The 15,991-nt window shown below is 42.2% G+C and overlaps 1 protein-coding gene across 2 annotated transcripts in view; it reads right to left on the reverse strand.

Annotated features, from left to right (window-relative positions):
* Nucleotides 1-8,875: 8,875 nt before the first annotated feature.
* Nucleotides 8,876-15,991, reverse strand: part of FBXL7 (F-box and leucine-rich repeat protein 7) — a 326,294-nt gene continuing 319,178 nt past the window's right edge. Inside the window, exon 4 of one of the 2 annotated variants that reach the window (XM_006769451.2) lies at nucleotides 8,876-12,055. In XM_006769451.2, the coding sequence (XP_006769514.1) occupies nucleotides 11,322-12,055 (734 nt within the window). In that variant the 3' untranslated portion in view covers nucleotides 8,876-11,321. Of the gene's footprint in view, nucleotides 12,130-15,991 lie in introns of both variants that reach the window. The other variant, XM_006769450.2, reaches the window with a different exon arrangement.

A 15,991-nucleotide genomic window follows, 5' to 3' on the forward strand; every position in this document is an offset into this window, starting at 1 on the left:
TAATCAGTTATTTATAACAAAAAGTCCTATTGTACTTTAATGTTATAAGGGAGAACATTTGGTATAATTAATATCTTTTGGGAAATAAAATCTTTATAAAACCCCGTTCCCCTTGTGATATTTGGAGTGACTAATAGTGAGAGAAAGAAATGCTGAGATACTGCATACGCTACCACATTACAGCAAAGTGCATTAATGTCTTTGGATGTGCAATGGAATGTTTAGAGATGACCTGGGTTTAGGGGCTGGCAAAACTGAAATGGCTTTTCAAAAGAAAATGCAGAAATTTATCCTTTTTTTTGAATTTTTTTAAATCCTCACCCGAGGATGTTTTTCCATTGATTTTTAGAGAGAATGGAAGAGAGAGGGAAAGACAGAATATTGATGTGAGAGAGAAACACATCCATGGGTTGCCTCCTGCACATCACCTGACCAGAGCCCTGGCCAGGAAGGAGCCTGCAACCAAGGTACATGGAATCAAACTCTTTGGTCTGCAGGCTGATGTTCTATCCACTGAGCCAAACCGACTGGGGCTTTTTTTTTTTTTTTGCATTTTATTTATTTTGTTATTTTCCTCCTCCTTTGTCTTCTTCTCCTCCACTTCTGCCTCCTCCTCCACCTCCACCTCCACCTCCAACTTCTCCTCTACCTACACCTCTTCCATTTTCTCTCCTTCTCTTCCTTCTTTCTTCTCTTAGCTCCTGAAAGATGAACCAGAAGAGGTGATCAATGACATGACTGAATAACCAAGAGCTGAAGGGCTATAAAAAAATGGGATTCTATGTTTTTTATATAGCCAGCCTCCAAGATGGCCTCCCAATGAACCTGGATTCATAGCTTTTGTAGTTTCCTTCCACATTGTATCAGGGTCAGTCTGTGTGACTAATAGGATACAGCAGAAGTGATAGCATGTCATTCCAAGGCAAAGTCATTAAAGACACATGGCTTCCTGCTTGTTATCTCTTATCCTGTTTCTTGGATCACTCCCTCTGGGGAAACCAGCTGCCATGTCATGAGCAGCCCCAAGGAGAGGCCCATGTGGTAGGGCTTTCTGCCAGTCATCATTGAAGGAAGTTGAAAGTGGGTTCCCCAGCCTGTCAGGCCTTCAGATGACTACAGCTTGGGCTGATATCTGACTGAAAGACCTTGAACCAGAACCACTCCACTGCTCCCAGGTTCTCTGGGATAAGGAACTCGTGATACAGTTCTATGACCCATAGAAACTGTGAGATAACGTGTGTTGCTTTAAGTTGCCAATTTTGGGGGTGATTTGTAAATATTCAATTGCAAATTGTTTACAATGTAAATACTTTCTCTCTCTGCTGTCAAAATGTCATCTCCTCAGAGAAACTTTCCCTAATGGTTCTATCTAAAGGAGGACCCCCACCTCCTTGGGCATTCACTTTCCCCTTAATCTACTTTAGTTTTCTCCAGAGTCCTTATCACTACATGATAGTACATAACAGTCCTTTCTCCCTTCTTGCACATAACTCCACACACCCAGATATGTCACTTTAAAAAAAAGATGCATTTCATTCTAAAAATAGCAATGTTTGAGCTATATGACCAAATGTCACTTTGATGTCATTAGACTATTTCACATCTTCAGTGCTTTCATTGTGTCTTTCCACAGTCAGAGCTAACTGCTCTGTCAAAAAGAAAACGCTAAGAGGCAACACATACAAAAATTCAGTTGTATTCTTTGGAAATTGTTTCCCTAGAATGCTGGCTACTTCTGATTATCAATGGTATTCATCCTGCTATATTTTTCCAGAAAAATAAATCTGGCTAGGGAATTTTAAAAATCAGTACAAAAGACACATTTCGCTACTACCACATTGGAAAAAATATTGTGCTTGGCAAAGGAGAGACTTTTGGATGCCATCAATAAATACCTGCATCTTTGGTCCCAGTAACCAGAACTGAGAAGAAAATCTAGGCCATGAATCCCTGTCTGCATCCTAATTCAGATGGGTTATTTATCCCCTTGGCTGTCTCCTATAGCATTTCCATTTATTGGCCGAGTCAAACATCTTTTTTGACCTAATTCCAACATCAGTAGAATATCTCTATTCTTTTACTCTTTTTAGTTGGCCAGACTGGCAGGATTTAAAGTGATTTTGATAAAAAATGAGGGCAGATGCAACACTCAATATTTTTGATAGATGTGGCTCCATTGGTGTTTTTTCCTGTGCCTCTAAGCTAAAGTGTCTCCTAAAGCTAAATGAAATACTAAACAAGTGAGAATTTCAAGAACGCCAGACACTTTAATACGATGGCATCGATGCTGGGAACTCCTTGACCAAATATATATAAGTATCTATCTATCTATCTATCTATCTATCTATCTATCTATCATCTATCTATCTCTATCTATCTATCTATCTATCTATCTATCTATCTATCTATCTATCTCTATCTATCTATCTATCTATCTATCTATCTATCTATCTATCTAATCATCTATTGTTTATCTTTTACATAAAACCCAGATCACCATATAAAATATGAACAATGACATATCTTCTAGTATAGAAATAAAGTGATTCTTCCAAAAATAAACAGAAAAACAGTAGCAGAACCAGGAAGCAAATTCTGGAGTGTTAAATCCTCATCTATTAGTTAACTTGATCAGATCTGACCATGTTATGAAAAGTGAAAGGCAACTCTTTCTCTTTGTATTTACAACATTGTAGGGTTGGTCAATGCTCTGTGTTTGCGGTCTACAGGGTAGGGCTTTCTCTTAGTACAGGACTGCATTGAAGCTCTGCTACCATGGACTTCTAATGTCAAGAGGAAGGCTGCTATAGACATTGATATTATTTTAGAAAGCCCATTGGAGACATCTCAAAGATAGCTCAAGATAAATTCAGGGACAGTTGGAAACTTAATAAAGAAGATGAGAATGAATGAACAGCATTTGGGCTGAGTCTTTTGGCAGTACTCTCTGCTTTGAGACTGGAGAGATTTCAGGAAGGTTGGAAAAGGGCCTGCAAGTCCTACTCTTTATTCTGATTCTGCTAAGTCAGAAGGATGGTGGCTAAAGTGGCTTTCTTGGAGTGTTCAGATGTACGTAATAAATCTTACTGGAGTTAGCTGCTTAATGCTAACTTCAATCAGACTCAAATTTATTCATATATTAATGATATTTTGAAATAAAATTAATATCTAGAGTTTTTCTACGACACGATCCATATGTATTGGACTCATTACAACCATTACAACCCTAAAGGGTAGTATTGTTTTTTTAAGTTATATGAAGCAGTAGGACCCATGGCATTAGTCAAACTGAAATGTAAAATTTCAACCAAAGTTGAACACTGCTAAAATGAAACTTAATGTTTTAAAAATCCAGCTCTTTGTATTTCTACTCCATTCCTAGACATATAGACACAGTATATTTGGGCATTAGAAACGAAACAAAATACCAACAAACCCCTTATTCCTGTGATAGTCTACCAAGAACAAACATCATAAAAAACCTTGACACTTTTCTCTTAAGTGGATTTTTGAAATTATTCAACCACATGCACTGAAATGCTTACCTTTAATTTTATAACAGTTTTCAAGAGGCTTTCTGATAGTTACTAATCCTTGAGGGGCCCTGGATTTTAACAGAAACTAAGTTTACCAAAGCAGGGCCATCCAGGAAAATGATGAGGAAATTATAAGTGGTCAATAAACACCTATAAATAGATGATGAAGTTTGTTTATAGTTATGGGGTTATTAGACTCTGCATACAGTTTGTAGTTCACCAGCCAGGAAGGGAGTGGAATACCCCTGTGGTCTTCCAGAATGAAGCTCATTATATGCCAAGGATCCCCTCGAAAATGTTCTGTGTTCCTGACAAATTAACTCACGCATTCTGACAATGATGCTTTCTGCTGGACATTAGACTATCCACCCTTAGCAAAGTTTCCTGAAAAGTCCTTTGAAATCACCACAGACCTCACCACACCCTGGGATGCATCTCCTGAAAATGGGTACCACACAAGAATGGCCAAACTCAAATACTGCAACTAGGAAAATAAAGAAGAGAAAAACATGCAGGACCAAACCTGAATTTGTATTTCATCAGTCACCACAGAGAATTCAATGGGCAGTAGTCTACAAAGGGAGATAAGTACATGAAATTTACCTCACTAAAGTCCAGAAGTAGAAACCTTAAAAAAGTTTTAAATGTTGCATTTGCTGTCACCATAAGACTTACCAAATATTTCTTAGTTTCAGCCAAAGGAGACTTTCACTCTAATTTTCCCAAGGCCTGTTTTGGATTCCAGCTCCCCACAAAATGTAACTTTGGGTTGTAAGGCCTGCAGAGGACTTTGCAAGGAACATAATATGTAGCATTGTTTAGAAAATCAGATAAGAAAGGTCACTTTTCTTCCTGGCCAGAACAAGCTATTGGCTGTGAAGAATTAGGCATTGGAGCCCTGAGGCCACAAGGCCAATGCATTTAGGGTGAGGGAAGTTAAAGAAACAGAAAACTCAGCACTTGAGAAAGTGTGCTTTTCTTTTTATAAAAGCAAACGGAGTTGTTATGTCACATGATCACCCTGAAGGTTATTTGGCCACATGCATTTGGGGTTAAGCACAAGTTTCAAAAGGAAAGGAGGCTCTCCTATGGCCGGGTTTGTATTTCCTGTGTGCACTATTTTAAATAGAAACATTACACACAGAAGCCAGAAGGCGATGGTACCAGTGAAACAATACTAGCTTGGAATTCGATGGTAACTGGTTTACATTATGTGAGAGGTCATTATTTAAATGTTTCGCTCTCCTTTTCTTTAAATCCACAGCCTCTTGGTCTCCAGCTTTCCAGTGGGTTCATGGTCATTATTCTTTGGCTGTTTTAAAATTAAAAACGTGGTGGAGGAGAGCCAACTGGAGTCTCAGAGTCCGACCAGCTAATGGAAAGCCTTTGTTGCAAGGACGTCATTCATAAAGATCAAGTGTGTCATAAATCACATGTGGGGCTGTGGTTGTAAGAACAAGAGAAATGGGTGGAATTCCATCTCTCTGGTTCTTCTACTGAGATGAGGATCTGTTCTGCAAAATGATCTCTCCAGGGGCTTTCCTAAGTGTCAGGGGAGCATTAAAAACCAACATCTTTCCATTATCAGGGAGTGGAATTGCAAAATGAGGAACTGTGCAGTTGAAATCCAAAGCATTTGTGCAGTTATTCTGGAAGTATGAACAAATGTCAAGTTATCCAAAGGTAGTTATATCTCCTTTGGTCTCCAGCTCCAAAAGAATGGCTCTGAGACCCAGTGAAGAGGCTATTTATCAGTTGTGACAGTGTTGTCCCATTATCTACATTCTATAAAAGAAAAGGCCCATGACAAATTTGTTTGAAGTCTAAATGTAAACACCCATGAAGAATACATTCATAATGGGAAACCTGGAAAATTTTTAAAGCTTTCTTTGTAGAGGGCAGCTGTATTCATTAGTGGTTGGTAGATAGTGTGGTTAGAAGATTGGAGAAGGAAGTACCAACTACTGGTTAATCTTTGTAATTAGAAACCCTCTTCCTTGTATCTATTGTGTGACTATCTGGAAATGAGCTTAATAAGCCATGTGGGTCTCTGAAAAATTATGAGGATAGTCGCCCCCGACTATAGGGAAACAGGGGTTAAAAGCCTTCCTATCACACTTTCTCATGGCTTTCATCGTTTAGTTTACTGTCACTGTGGGCAGAAAATTTCACAGCCACAACCCTGATAAAATTTGAGGTTTCAAAGAACCCAACCTTAATGGGTTTACAAGTAAAAATCAGTTTATTGGCAATTTTAATGGCTACCTAATCAATCTTATTTGGACTACCTACTTAAATTACTGACATAGTCTGGTTTTTAAAAGGACATGGTAAGTTGGGAAACCTCAATTATTTTGACCATTCCCATCCTAAGTTCATACCAATTAGAATGATACAAAAGAGCAGCCATGCTAGCTGAAGAATCCAAGGATCATTGAGGGAGGGAGCTGCTGTCATCCTCTCCCTAAGCTAGATTCAGGGGAAATCATGATTGCAGGTTCACAGGTGTATGGCGGGCTACTGCATAGGCTGTTTGGGAGAACAGTCAAAATGCTCTGAGGCTCGTAGAATTTGTCCAAGAAATGATGCTTCAGTGTTGTTTTCACAGAATGTCCTCATCCTTTAAAAATGAGAGAGAGAGAGAGAGAGAGAGAGAGAGAGAGAGAGAGAGAATGTACATAGGGATTGGATTAATTTATGAGATGACTTTGGAACAAAACAGAATCTGCTATTTCCATATGACTAACTCAAGGCAATGACAAAGTTAATGTTCACCTACAGTAGAAATTGTTTCATTAACATTATCAAATGCTGTCTCCCTAAGTGGGTTGCATGTATGCTGCTTTGGATGATCAAGTGCATCATGGATGGCTTCTGATGCTCACCTTGTCCGAGTTATAAAATCCATCTCAATGGTATTCTTTCAGAGCAATCCCTGAGCTCTATCTCTCTCTCCATATGGTGATGAAAATGAATGCCTTCTTTGGTGGACTCCATGAGGGCAAGACCTGAAGTACCAGCCAGTGCTAGGAATACAGTAGGTTCTTGGTCAATACCTGTTGGATGAATGGATGAATATTTCCATTCTTTCTATATTCCCCTTTCTACCCTCCAACTCAGTACATGCTGCTATAGTTGTTTGATCAGAGTTTCATTTAGAATACGGTACTATATCTTATTCACCCAGCTTCTATCATAGTGCCTGTCAATTAACCTTTGTTAAAGGAGTTGAGGGCTGCTGAGTACCACATGCTCCTTCAAAAGAAAATGATTACCACTCCCTGGGACTTCTTCGTTCATGAAGAATAATGTCAATTTTCAATCACTATCATATGTTCATCATCACATGGGCAAGGATTGAATTCAGACATACTGATCTCACCAGTATAAAATTCAGTAGCTCGTTGACTGTAAGAAGAAACATTCCACAATATGGAAATGACTAGGTTTGGAAATATTTAGGTCAAGGATTTTTTTTAAAAATGATTCTTCATGGCTCTCCTTTGGAACCTAGATGTTGCTGATTGCTGACCTCCGAGCAACAATTCAGAGCTTCAAGGTAGCCTTCCTGGGTAGGTCATGAAACTGGCACCCTAGATGCAGATATTTCCTGGGGTAGTTCTGCTGGAGATGCCACAAAGGCGCTGTTGACAGGCAGGGACTGTGTCACATCTAGTTCTCAAATGAAGAGGTTCTGTTCATCTACGTGGTTTCAGATGCAAACTGATCTGCTGACTTGAGAGGAAAAAAAGGCTTTACAGAATGGACCCGTGGCTTTAGGAGCCGATGATGCACTCAGAGGAAAAAGGAGGACTAGTCACCAGGGTGCGTTCCTGGACCGGGTGTTCCAGTCTGAGTGTCATCCTCATGGGAACAGCTTTGCCCACCTAGTGGTCATCTTAATGAAACCCTCCTGCACTGCTTTTTGTTCAGGCAAGTCTCAGTGACAGCCATCAGCATCCACTGTCCCTCTCCTTCCTGGAGCAGTAGGGACCACTAGTGTACGAATCAAAAAGAAACCATTTGGCTAGCAGCACCTGGAAAACCAATTTGTTTCACAGATTTTCTGCATGAATGTTTTCACTGCAATATTTACCCAGTCTTTAAATATTCTCTCTCCCTCTTCCACTGTCTATTCAGCATTTCACAAAATTAACTTGTCTCTGAACTAACCATAATTGCCAGCTGTTGAACAAATGCACCACTTTTGGTGACTTCTCTTTGAAAAGTTAGACACAGTCAAAGCAATGTTTTAGTTTTCCCCTTAAAATACTCAAGCATGCTCCTGGATACCAAACTTCTTGAAAACATTTTCTAATTCTGGACAATTGTAAATGTAAAGGACAAATGCATTTAATTTACTGCTGACTTTATTCTGGGACCTTAATAAGATTGCTTGATAAGATTAAGGGCTACTTCAAGTTAATGCTCTGAATGTTAACAGTCCTATTGGTTTAAATGGGAGTCATTAAGCAGCTGACATAGAGTGATAAGAAGGTTGAGAATAAGTAGATTTAAAATTGATATCTCTTAAAACCTTTCTACTTGCTAACGATGAAATTCGCCTTTCATCTCTCAGTACTTGCTTTCTGCCATATTGATCTCTCAGATCTAAGGGTTTGGGTGAGTAGAGGTTTGGCATTTCTCTTTTTCCAACTGATTGATATTTTTCCCTTTTAGATCAAGTTGCCATATTATCCTTCCAGGTGTTAATGCTCTAAGACTTTAAAGAATTTTTTTAACTTATAACAACTAATGGTCAACATAATTTTGAAGATGTTTTCAATGTTTGTGACTGGTGCCAGGAGAATAACATTTAGGTGCACAGTTACTTATCCATACTTCTGAAATCTAGAAAGATCTGAAAAAATAGAAGTTTTTTTCCCCCCATTATTTTTGGCACAAATTAATTTGGTGACAGAACCTGACCTGAAGGGATGCAAGCTATTTAGAGTTTGCAATAATCTTATGCAGAAATATTAGCATGTTCGAATAAGGGTGCTGTGCCAGAGTCTGCCAGGGCTGTTACAAAATATGCCAGAAAACTTCCTAAAATATTATGAATTCCAAAATACATCTGGCTGCAAGTGTGGGTTAAGGAATGAAGATCTGAATTAAACTGGGAAGGTAAAGACTTTTCACTTACTTGCTAATTTTCAGCCAAAGTCACTGAGCCAAGGGAAATGACAGAACCGCGGATGCAACTTTACAGGGACAACAGCTGCAGTGACCTGGCTTGCTCTTCACTTCAACATAAGGCAAGTTTCTTGCTCACTTTTGAGTGTCCCATCTAGACATCATGCTCCTCTAGCCAGGATAGTAAATGAGGCTTGACCCAATTACCAACATATTGCTTTATTTCTCGGTGGTAGTAAATTAAGGCTTTCTAGATTCATACAGCACGCAGTGATTTGAACATTAGAATTAAAACAACAACAACAACAACAATGAGCATTCAATTTAGCAGAGGCAGGAAGGAAGCAGTTTTAAAACAGATAAATTTCCTATGAGGCCTTTTGTTTGGTCTCTAAAAATCTGCTGAGCTATTTCCCCAGTAACCTTTGTCATGGATTCACACCCTAAGGGGAAGCAGAATGGAAAAGAAGGTTGAGAAAAAGGGAGAAACTGGGAAAGACAGTAAGTGTTGGGCAGTCAGTATGGAAGTTGGTTTTGTCTCATGTTTGGAAGACAGTTTTGATGATGTGGTTAGGTGGCGGTGATAAAAATATTTGTATTGTGACTCCCCTTCTCTGGTTCTGGGAACCATTTGGATCTCCCGTCTCATTCTGGGAGTATGAAAACAGCTCACGTGGAAGACCCCAGTGCCATGGGTTAGAAACAAATTTTTTGTGACTCAAATTCTGAAACGTTAGACAAGGTCACAAGTCACAGAGCAGGGGAATGCCATCTTCAACCCCTTTTATGGTGCTAAGCTCTATGGCTATCATTAGATACTATCCCCAGTCAAACAATTCATTCCCCCTCGTGGCCTTGATTGCATATCTTAGTTGTTGAGGATGTTGTCTGGAGAGAAGACACCACCTCACTCTATCTCTTTCCCAACATAAGACAAAGGAAAGCAGGGAGCCTACAGTGGGAGTGCAGTTGTCGAGTGGTGCGTAAGCTCAGTCTGAGACAAATTGCACATGCTTGCTTTGGAGATGCAGAGATTCTGGGTTTGGATGGTGGACACTTTCAGAAAGAAAGGATGAATGGTTTGAACAGTGATGGAGGAGGGGCAAGGCCAGAGAACAATTTGGGAAAGGTCATGTGTTTATTAACAAAAGGCAACTCAATTACATGAAAATAAGCAATGGAATTTCTTCTGGCATCCCGAGTTCACATGAACGAGGCTAGCAAATGGATTTCTATCCAAATAGGACCATTTAAAATTTATACTTGGCAGTTATTTTAATGTTCTATTCCAAGGGCCTGGCTGGTGAGCCAGCGCCAAAAGCCTTATCAATGTGTCCCCTCTTAATCTGTCTGGCATTTTCGAGTGAACAGTATCTGAACACCTGGAAGTCTGCCCTGCATTCTTCGACAAAGAACATGCAGACAGCCACAGGGGAAGGCACAAGAGGTGGCAATCTGCACAACGAAACACTATGACTTAACCCCAGCAGGCTTCATGTGATGAAGTCTGGACGCACAAAGAAATAAATAGATGAGAAAAGGAGAAATGTGATCTGCATGACAACGAACCGAGGTGTCTGTTCCTGCCAGCTGCAGGGCAGATGTGCCTGATGCAGGCCACATGTGCACTGCAGGACATGTGCTCTTTGGGGCCTTGCTTGTTAGTGGAAAACGGTGAGGGTCTTTCCTCCATTTGAAAACTCTCCGTTTGAAAGATCAACTTGACTGGGGGATGAGGGCATTGCTGTGGTGAGGAATTTCTTGGTGGTAGGAATTGGGCTGATCTAGCAGGGCGGGAGAAGATGCCGAGGAGACTCAGCCATCCAAAGAAACAGGGATGGGGTAATACTCAGAATGGAGTGAGGGCACAGAGGGCACTGGTGTTGGCACTTCTGAATCTCCCGAAAGCCTCCTTAGAACTTACACTCTTGGTAGAGGTAGTAGATGCCTCTTGTGCTCTAGGCCAAAGTACTTCTGTTCATTGACATCTCGGTTCCCTCAGTCCTAAACTGGGCATGAAGCCAATCCTGGAGCTGGATGGCCTCTCGTTTAGTGCTGGCAGCTGAAGCCCAGAGCGGTCAAATGCTTTGCCCGAGATCACAGAACTCACTGGCAGCAGAGCTGCGGGCAAATACAGGTCTCGCCTCCTGCACCATGCTGTTTGATGCAAGAGATTCTCTAAACAGCTTTGCAAGTACTTTGCATACACCAGGCGCTGTGGCATGGATTTAACAAGAATTTGCTTGGGTGTGGGATTGAAGAGTGTGGCTTAGGCCAATCAAGCCGTTTAAGGGGGTGGGGGTGAGGAGAGCATTATTATTCTGATAAGGTGTTATGGAGAAGTGAGGAAATGAGGGATGGGGGTGTAGGCCCCTGGAAATGTGATCAGGAGGAGACAGAGGCAGAAGGGGATGTTTCCAAAGCCACTGAATCAGCTTTCTGAGGTACGTCTTTCGTGAGCACAGAAACTCGCTGCAAACTACCTGACCTGACCAACAAAACCGTTTACTGCAATAGACCTTTGTCCCGCCCACCCCACCCCCTTCCTTTCCACGACCTCGGTTGCCCCCGAGACGGTAGAAGAAAACAAAAGCCAGATGCCTAAGAACCTTCCTGGAAGAAAGAGCTGTTAGGAGTGGGTGTCGGTGCTTACATAGGCTGCTTTAAAAACACACAGTTCCTTTTGTTCATGGCTGTAGGGGCGGCCGGAAGCTGTCCCTTCAGAAGAAGGCAGGGTTGGTGTGCTCGATGACGCAGCGCTTGCAGTGGCGTTTCACGAAGCGCAGCGCCTCCACCGACACCTCGCAGTCCTGGACGTTGAGCAGCTGGAGGTCGAAGCAGTTGGCCGCCACGATCTGCAGCCCCTGGCCCGTGATGCTCTCGCAGGACTTGAGGCTGAGCCGCTTGAGGTTGAAGCAGTTCAGGGCCAGGCACTCCAGGCCCGTGTCCGAGACCAGAGGGCACTTGCCGATGTCCAGGGACTTGAGCTTGGCGCAGTTCTTGGCGAGGTACTCCACGCCGTGGTCCGTGATGCCCTCGCAGCCCCGCGCGTTGAGGTAGCGCAGCTTGCTGCAGTACTTGGCCACGTAGCGGATGCCCACGTCGGTGACCCGGCCGCAGTGCGCGATGCTGAGGTACCGCAGGCGCGACTCCAGCTTGGCGATCTCCCGCAGGCCGAAGTCGCTGACGAAGCGGCAGTCGCTGACGCTCAGCTCCTTGATGGAGGGGCAGTAGATCATCAGGTAGCGCAGGCCCTCGTCGGTGAGGCGGACGCAGCGGCGCAGGTACAGGTGGGTCAGCTGCGTGCAGTGCGCCGCGATGGTGTGCAGGCCCTCGTCCTCCAGCACGAAGCAGTCCGTCATGTCCAGGTAGCGGATGGAAATCTGTTTGCCATGCAAGGGGGACAGTTTAATGGAGGCCTCCCGGGTCAAGCTGATGCAGGTCACTTTGGAGCACCCTACACAGAGAGACAGAACACATGCTCAGAGCAACCGTGGGGAATGGGGGGGTGGGGGAGAGGAGAAGAGGGCCTGCCCTGGGTGGGGACGTCACAGATTCCTGCCCTCCCCAGCAGATCCCCTTCCCTACGGGGCCCCTACAGAGAAGGAAAGCAAGGATGGATTCTCCCTATTCATTGATTTTTTAAAAAAACTATTTTGGTTATTTGAGTTTAAGGGGGTTCCCAGGCTTTAGAATCAGAAAGACCATGGTTCCAATTCCAGATCCATCTCTAGTTGGCAGACATTGGGCAAATCAAGCTTTTTGAGTATTTCCTTCGTCTTAAAATGGGGATGTTGACGCTCCCTGAAAGGTGGCTGTGAAGAAGAAATGAGACCATGTAAATACCTGGCCTGGTCCTGGAAGCTCAGTAAAGGTTGGTTACTTTTCCCCTGTAATGGTCTGGTAGCTCTCTGCTCCAAAGAAGTGTGATATGTGAGAGAAGGCTTGGCCCAGACCTCGGTTTGGCTAAAAAAGCTCTGACTGGAAGTCACACATGGTTCAAGTCTGTTTCTTATGGCTTCAGGCAAGAGGCCTAACTTTTCTATCTCAAGACTCTCTTTACAATACAGGAATGAACAGCTGGTGTGCCTCCAATATAGGGAGATAATGAGGATGCAGCCAGATAATGGATAGGGACATACTCTGAAAACTCTATGGGAAATACATGTAGTTATTAGTCCAACCAGGTGACCATCTGGGGATTCAGTTCAATCCTCTTAGGTGAAGGAAGAATAATCATGTCATCTGGATTATTGTTCTAGCCTCTCAAACAGTCTCCCTGCCCTGCCTCACCCCCGACCTTCTAGTCACTTCACAGCTGCCAGAAAGATTATAGAAAACAGAACTGCAATCATGTCACTCCGCTCAAAGCCTCTGAATGGCACCCAGAGCCCAGAGTAAAATATACGTCGTAAGGGCCTCAAGGACGTGCGCCCAGTGCACTCTGAGCATGGCTCTTACTCCTTCGACCCCACTGGCCTCCTTGCAGACCTGTCACATTCCCTCCTGCCTCAGGTCCGTGCATTGGACTGGGCTCCCCCAGATCTCCATGGGCCCATACCACTTCCTTAGGTCTCTCAGCACATGTCAGTTTACTGGACAGTTCTTCCCTAATTACCCTGTGTGAGCCAGTATCCCCTGCCCGTCTCCCACTCATTCGCAGTGCTCTGTCTGTGTCACTTTGTGAGATTATCTAAGTGTTTGCTTTCCCCACTCTGGAATGTCAGCTCCTGAGAAAAGGGACTCTGGGCTCTTCATTGCTGTTTCCCTCACACCTGGAGCACACTGGTGCTCACTAAGTATCTGTAGAGTGAATGAATGAATGAATGAATGACCTATAGAGTGAATAGAGTCTTCTATAGGAAGATCAGGTAGAAGAATCCAATTTCTAACATTTAAGTGTCCTCAAAACTTCAACCCTGGCTGATGTATATTCACATTGTAAAACAGTTGCCTATATTTTATTATAATGCCTTTCATTTGCATTGAATTATGAAGTTTACAAAGTGTTTTTATAAACCATTTCTTACCTGATTTTTAAAACAGTCCATTTTACAGATATGGAAATTTAAGTTCAGGAAGATATCTTTAGATGCCTCTCTAAGCACTGTTTCTAACCCCTTTCCCAAGAACATGCATGTGTATTATTATATTCATCTTTACACTATATATCATATAATTATCATATACTTACATAATATATGAAACACTTATTTCATTGTGTAATTAAGCTCACTATACATTACCATGTAAATGTGCACAGTGTATTTTTAGTGTGTAAGTATAAATAATTGGTATGCATAGTCTCTATATTATATAAATAAATGCATATGTAGATAGAGTTTATTATACTACATAGACTGCTCACTTTCTCTCTGCTCTACCCGAATCCCTCTGGCATGTCTTAAGCCAGGTGCCTCACCTCGGGCACCTCTGTGTTTCTCACTTATACCCAAGGCTTCCAAGCACTGCACAAGAGTACTAGCGGGGACTTTCCTCCCACTTTTTGGCAGGCTGCCCAGGAAATGCGTGTAGAATTCAGGTCCTGGGAACAGCATGGCTCAAAAGCCACGTGCTACCAAGTCAAAGAATCTCAGGAAGGAGTAAAACATACAATGCAGCACTGGAGAACAAAGATGCGACTTGTCAGCGGCGGCCATGCTGCTCCAGTGGGCTCCGTGGGTGGTACCCCTGAACTTTGGCTTTGAAATCTTCCTTTGTTTTGAGTTTCTTTTTCTAGGTGGACTGTAATCCTGCTTATACTGAATTTATGTATCCACTGTAGTGGCTGCCCACCTCTGATGCCTGGGAAGGTACTTTGTTTTTCAAGAGAACATGACAAACTTTGTTCCATATTATGTTTAAAATATCTAGCAAAATCCAGGAAAGATACTGTATTTGGTTCAAGGTAATTTAGGCATTGTTTTTGAAAGTTAGTTTCAAATTTAATGAAATGCCAGTTTAGCTCAGTTTTGGTAAATAAACTATTGTGATATGCTTATATTACTTTAGATCAATACTTTCTTAATTTTAATGTTAGCCTTAATGTTTACAGATATGTGAAGCTGAGTTGAAAAGAAACTGGTCCTTCGCTCCATAGGTGATATCAATGGCTATTTCATGCAGTCATACATTACAGACATAGCAAGAACCTTAGAAATCATCCTATATAACCTTCGTTTTTAAAAGTGGGGACATCTCAGGCTCAGTGAGAGTGTATTTGTACAGCCAGACTAGGGCAAAGTTTCTCGACTCCTGATCCACTGTTGGTTCTGTTTCTCTGGAGAACCCTGACTAAACATTTATAAAAGGTGATATGTGATAATTAAGAAAACATTACAGCTGGTTATGGTTATTTTCAATGACTTGAAAAGATAACTTTCAAGGTGGGCATTTTTGATTGCTGGGGATGGGAGAGGAAGTCTCTCAGGTCCTCAGGGGAATTAAGATTTAGACCAGCAATGAGTCTTCCACAGTCAAGCTTATTGCCTCTGAGAAGGTGGCCACTGTCAGAGGCCAGCTGTAAGAACCAAGGAGAACAAGACATAGATGAGATCACCTCTGGCAGTCCTCCGGCTGCCCCTGGTATCACTATAGCAATTCCCAGATTCTCTCAGAAATGGAGGGCACCTCTGTGATAACAAATTCATCCTTATGGCTTGTTGGATCTTTCAAGTCCATCTACCTGAAAAGCTCCCCCCTGCCCCCCACTAATATCTGAAATTCTATATTTTGGTGAGTTACAGATTTCCCTTGTTATGGACTCTATGTACACCAAGCATGTCAAACTTGTGGCCTGCAGGCCGCATGTGGCCCACAACGAATATTTTTGCAGCCCAGCCAATATAACGGTGTGAGCAGTTATTTACAAATGTAAAAGTTAATAAGTCTCCTGACAGACCCAGAATTACTGATATTCACCTTGGGTCAGTTTTGAAAGTAATCACTGCGAACAAGATTTCCCCCGAAGTAGGAAAGATAGTAGCAGAGAAGAGATACCAAGTGTCAGGGAGAAAACATTAATTTTATCATTGCTCTTGCTCTTTTTTTTTATACTATACTTTTCAAAGTAAACCTACGTTTCTATGATTATTGAAGCTTTTGTTTTTTTGCGGCCCACATAAACGTAAACCTTGTTTATTTGGCCCGTGTTAGCCTCTGAGTTTGACGTGCTTGAAGTACACATATCACAGGAGGGCTTTAGGAGACATATGAGGCCCTATACAAATATATATGGACTTCTAAAAAGTCAGATTACTAGAGAGGAAGGGCATTACGACTTACATACCAGTTAGTCAAAGGGGCTAAGCAGGACCCAC

This window comes from Myotis davidii, unplaced genomic scaffold (assembly GCF_000327345.1).
Source record: "Myotis davidii unplaced genomic scaffold, ASM32734v1 scaffold143, whole genome shotgun sequence".
In the NCBI taxonomy this organism is placed as follows: domain Eukaryota; kingdom Metazoa; phylum Chordata; class Mammalia; order Chiroptera; family Vespertilionidae; genus Myotis; species Myotis davidii.